We start from the raw sequence: 5,551 nt of genomic DNA on the forward strand, positions 1-5,551 counted from the left end.
TTCCTTCCTTTTCTTATTTAAGACACTAATCGCACCATAGAGCCCCACCTTTATGACCTCCTGCTGTGTGACATCCTTCCTGGGAAAAACAAAAATCACTCATCCCAGAGAGAAAACCAGTGACAGACCAAAGCAACAATACAATCAAAGTCTTAACTTGGTGAACCAATGAGTCACTGGGATTACCTACAGAGTATGAGTGAAGGGTTACTTACAAGAGATGGATATGCCCCACAGTGGCGGCGCACACCTTTAATCCCAACACTCAGGAATCAGAGGCAGGCAGATCTCAGTGAGTTTGAGGCCAGCCTGGTCTACAGTGAATTCCAGGACAGCCAGGACTGTTACATAGAGAAACCCTGTCTCTGGGAAAAAAAGGAAAAAAAAAAAGAGCATGGATGACTCAGAGACCATTGCAATCATCAAAACCCACACTAATATGGGTGACAGGTCATGAAAGCTAGAGCCCTAGAGCTCTCTACTCGGAGCAGACAGCTCTACAGGTTGGAGAGCCTTCGTTCCTCAGCAGCTGGTCTGGCTAGTTTCCTGTCAGCGAGACACAAGCTAGAGTCACCCGACAAGGAGAAACCTCAATTAAGAAAATGCCTCCATAAGATTGGCCTGTATACAAGTCCTTCGGGCATTTTCTGAATTAGTGACTGACGTGGGAAGACCCAGGCTACTGTGGGGGAGGCCACCTCTATGCAGGTGGCCCTGAGTTCTATAAGAAAGGAGTCTAAGAAACCCATGGGGAGCAAGCCCATAAGCAGCACTCCTCCATGGGCTCTGTGTCAGTTTCTGCCTCAGCTTCCCTGGATAGCAGACTACAAGCTGAAAGGTGAAATGAACTCTTTCCTGCCCAAGCTGCATTTGATTATGGTGTTTTACCACAGCAACAGAAAATAGCTGTGGCAGAAATGGATGCCAGGTCTTGGGACATTGCTGTGACAGACCTAACTCTGTGTTTTGGGAGGATCGTGGGAGTATGTTTTAACTTTGGACTGGAAAAGCTTCTGCTCAGATCACAGCTCTTAGTATTTATATAATCTTAGAGGGGGTGGAGCCTTGTGAATCTGTTAAGTTTCAGGGACTTCCTGAATCCAGAGAGTTTTTTTTACAGTCTTTGCACCCTCCCCCTTTCTGAATCTTAAGGAGCTTACCTCCAGGATGCATGGAATGTTCCAGGTGAGAAGAAATAGCTACGCAACACCTCCCAAACACAGGCTTCAACAGGAACGTGAGGGTGGGGCTGCAAATATTCAGCCTATAATAATCACTTTCCTCATGGAAATTTTAAGAGGTGCAAGCTGAACTTGTTAAAGATTTGTTTACTTTTATTTTATGTATATGAGTATTTTACTTACAAGGATGTATACGAACTGCATGCATGCCTGGTGCCCACAGAGACAAGAAGAATTGCTAGGTTCCCTGGAACTGGAGCTATAAAATGCTTTTAAGCTGCCATTTAGGTGGTAGGAATAGAATTCAGTTCCTCAGCAAGAGTATCTAGCATCCTCCCATCCCTGAACCACTGAGCCCTGAACCACTGAGCAACTCCCAATCCCTGAACCACTGAGCATCTCCCAATCCCTGAACCACTGAGCATCTCCCAATCCCTGAACCACTGAGCATCTCCCAATCCCTGAACAGTGCACTGAGCATCTCCCAATCCCTGAACCACTGGGCATCTCCCAATCCCTGAACCACTGGGCATCTCCCCAGCCCTTAAGCTAATGTTAAGCTCTTGTCAGTATACCTGGCATGCACATCACCCTTTGTAGATGTTTCCAGTGCCAGCAGGGCCAGCATTTACTGGATTAATTAATGAACATATAAGTCAGTTAACGATGCAGAATGAATGGTTGAATATGCGAATCAGCCTACAAGGAAAATGAGAAGTGAATGACTGAGTAGGTAGAGGGGGGACTGGATGAGTGAACCTATGAATAAATGCAAGAATAAGTAGATAAATGATTGAGAAGTATGAAAAAAAGACAGCCTCCCTTCTGAGAGTTTCCCTAGAATTCCTGCTCCGGTCTCAGAAATTCCTTTTGCTGTAGGAATGCGGTGGCCTCTGAGGTCATCTCAGTGACAGCATCTCCAGGGATCTCTGCACCACACCAACCATCCATGAGCCACTGCCTCTTGTGAACCCTGATCCAGACTGAAGCCACCCAACGTGCCATAGGACATCCCCCCATGATGACAACTAATAGTATTTTCCCAGCCTCAATGCCAGTGACCTATATCCTGCTCCAGACATCTCCAGAAGACCCCAAATCCACCAGATCTTTCAAGACCAACAATTCCAAGGCACAGGACCCAGTCAGAAATATTTCCAAGCAGCTCTCAGAGAACTGTGGATACTACCTTTCTGAACCTAAAAACTTCTACTGCCTGAACCTGTGTCTCTTTGCAGCAGGGAAGCTTCTGGCTGCAGAGCCGCAGATATACGTCTCTATCCCCAAGGCCACAGAAACCTATATCCCTGAGGATCCCACAGCTAGGCTTCAACTGACATATCAGACATGTGGGTTCAGAAAGTACATCAACCCAGCCCTGGGCCCTCCTAGGAATGTACCCACTATGTCAGTCATGAAGACACCCTCTGCAGATGCCTTGAAGGTACCCTCTGTATCAGTCATGAAGACACCCTCTGCAGATTCCATGAAGGTACCCTCTGCAACAACCATGAAGACACCTTCTGCAGATGCCTTGAAGGTGCCCACTGCATCAATCTTGAAGACACCCTCTGCAGATGCCATGAAAGTATCCTCTTCAGCAATTGTGAAGGCATCCTCTTCAGTGGTTTCAAAACAATCCTCTGAAGGGGCCATGAAGCCTAGGACCGAGACTCAACCAAAGAACCAAAAGAAGCAAGACAAAGAAAAACATTGTCTCTGTCTTGACCTGGTGCTTATCAACCCAAACCGGTCAGCTCCAGGCATCCAGCATTTCCCTATTCCAGAAGCCACGGAGGTCACCATATCAGAAGCCCATGTTATTTGTCGAGCTACCACACAATAAACATCTGTCTGCGGTGTCTGTCTCCTACATTGAGGCTAGTTGCTCCCAGTTGTGTGGGCTGCGCATTGTATAAGGTCAACCTGCATCAACAGGAGTGTTGCTATAGATGTGTGTCTTTGCTTTGGCACACCATCCAGCAGATGACAGTAACGTGTCTTGGAGAACCAGAGGCTTCTAATGAAAGAAAAACATCAAAAGAGCTAGCGATGGCCTGGAGCTGTAGCTCAGTTGGTAGAATGATTGTCTAACACGCATGAAACCCTGAGTTCAAGACCCAGGAACTGCATGAACTGGGGGGTGACATGCGTCTGTACTCCCAGCGTTTGAGAGGTGAAAGTAATCAAAAGTTCAAGATAATCCTTGGCTACATAGAGTTTCTGAGGTCAGCCAAGGCTCAAGGTTTGCCATGCAAACCTGGTGACCTGAGTTCACCCTCTGGATCCTATAAAAAGGTAGAAGGGCAGATGTGACTCCACAAAGTTGTCTTCTGACGCATGTGTGGCATGTATACACCCACACACACTGAGGTCCAAGCTCTGAAACCAGGAAGAGAGAAGGGTCACAGAAGGCTGGGAGGTTGCCGAGAACATAAAGCATGATAGACAGATAAGATTGTCTTATTCGCAAACCTTACTGACAAGCACATGGGCTACTAGATAGGCAGGCACCAGCATACAGGCAGACGTAAGCATACACTCAGACTGGCATGTAGGCCACATGGAGGGAGGCACACAGGTCTCCAGACAGGCAGGCTGGCAAAGGTGAAAGTAACAGCTCTCACCTCTAATCCAAACACAAAAGTGGCATTCTGTCAGAAATAGTTAAATAAAAGATTATAAAGATTATATCACCATTTCCCCAGACATCAAAGATATGCCTTTTTTTTTTTTTACCGGCTGCATATCCATATGAGAGCCATGTTGTCTAAACATAGACTGGCCTCTGCAACCCTCTGCCCCCTACACACACACAACCACACACACAACCACGCACACACAACAGCAATAAATAAAGGCCAGCGGTGGCACTGGCAGATGCTTTTCCTGGGTAGGAACGTGATGCTCCAAGAAAGGTGGAGCATCCCTACTCTGTCAGTGCCACCGGCTACCCAACCTAGCCAGGGACTAAATTCTGAGACTCCACTTGTTCACGTGCAAAACGGGGCAATAAGCACCTCATTGTGTGGTTGAGAGTGTGTCATGAGATTAAATCATTTGCCCCAGTGCTTCAGCACAGATGGCGCTTAAGGACAACCACATGGGAGGCCAGCAATGGACCAACAGAGTGACGCTTCACCCCTAACCTGTTGGTTAGTCTTGACGGTCAGGTTGGGCAGTACTAAGCAATTCATGCAGTGTGCCTTCACCCATGTCTGCTGGGGCTCTTCCCGGGAGGACTAAGAAAGGGGACGATCCGCCCAGAATTGGCAGCACCATTCTGTAGGCTGGGGATTTGTGGAAATAAGAGGAAGAAGGGAGTGTGCCAGCACAGGCGTTCTCTCTGTGTCCCTGTCTTTCTGTCTCTCTGCGTCCCTGTCTTTCTGTCTCTCTGCGTCCCTGTCTTTCTGTCTCTTTGTGTCCCTGTCTTTCTGTCTCTCTGTGTCCCTGTCTTTCTGTCTCTCTGTGTCCCTGTCTTTCTGTCTCTCTGTGTCCCTGTCTTTCTGTCTCCTGCTTTGCCATCACCATGATGTGAGATGTCGGCTCTGCCATGCCCTCCACCATGAAGAGGGAATCTGTGAAATAACAAATCCTTCTGTTGCCATCTAGGGGTCTGGCTTGGGTTTATTTTCTTTACCAGCTACAAATCTGAAAGTAAGCCAGACGGTGGCAGTGCACGCCTTTAATCCCAGCACTGCAGAGGAAGAGGCTGGCAGCTCTCCGAATTCGGGGTTAGCCTGGTCTGCAGAGCGAGTTCCAGAACAGCCAGGGCTGCACAGAGAAGCCCCATCTCAAAAAAAAAAAAAAAAAGAAAGAAAGAAAGAAAGAAAGTAACCCCTCATCCATGCTCAGAAAAGCCTAGTGAACACATCCAGTCCCTATGGTGGGCTCTGGTAGAATCATACTTTGGTTTGTTGTTGGGGCCTTAAGAGGAGTAGACATGTCAGGCAGTGGTGGCCCCTTAATCCCAGCATGTGGGAGGTAGAGGCAGGCGGGTCTCTGTGAGTTTGAGACCAGCGGGGTCTACAGAGTGAGTTCCAGGACAGCCAGGGCAGTTACACAGAGAGACCCTGTCTCAAACGAAAAAAAAAACCACAAACAAGAGTAGGCACCATTTAAAGTCCCCAGGGAAGGGTTCTCACAACTGTGCTGAACATTCCTGTCAGCTCTTGTTTCTATGCACCTGGCAACCACGCCAGTGTTTCTGCAGGAAAGAATATGGTTCACATGGAACCAAGGGTAGAATGTGAAGTTAGATCCACTTGGCTCCTAAGTTTGTGTTCCTAAGCACTACCCTCCTCTGCCTGCAAGGAGGAAGGAAAGACCATCCCAGAACCTGGCAGAAACAGGGCTTACGCCATACCTCC

General features: G+C 47.8%; 1 protein-coding gene across 1 annotated transcript; it reads left to right on the top strand.

Annotated features, from left to right (window-relative positions):
* The first annotated feature begins 2,202 nt into the window (after positions 1 to 2,202).
* Positions 2,203 to 3,027, top strand: LOC126502279 (uncharacterized). The gene is made up of 2 exons (XM_050143149.1): positions 2,203 to 2,625; positions 2,674 to 3,027. The coding sequence occupies exons 1-2, from the start codon at positions 2,203 to 2,205 to the stop codon at positions 3,025 to 3,027; spliced, it is 777 nt and encodes a 258-aa protein (XP_049999106.1).
* Positions 3,028 to 5,551: the final 2,524 nt, after the last annotated feature.

The sequence above is a fragment of the Alexandromys fortis genome, unplaced genomic scaffold (assembly GCF_014885135.2).
Source record: "Alexandromys fortis isolate MF-2015 unplaced genomic scaffold, M_Fortis_MF-2015_v1.1 scaffold_45, whole genome shotgun sequence".
Lineage (NCBI taxonomy): Eukaryota > Metazoa > Chordata > Mammalia > Rodentia > Cricetidae > Alexandromys > Alexandromys fortis.

Bases quoted from the DNA above. Each gene is read 5' to 3' on its own strand.
- LOC126502279 (XM_050143149.1), top strand. From the start codon at position 2,203: ATGACAACTAATAGTATTTTCCCAGCCTCAATGCCAGTGACCTATATC. The intron at 2,626-2,673 runs GTACCCTCTGTA...GATTCCATGAAG, and splicing joins CCTCTGCAGATGCCTTGAAG to GTACCCTCTGCAACAACCAT.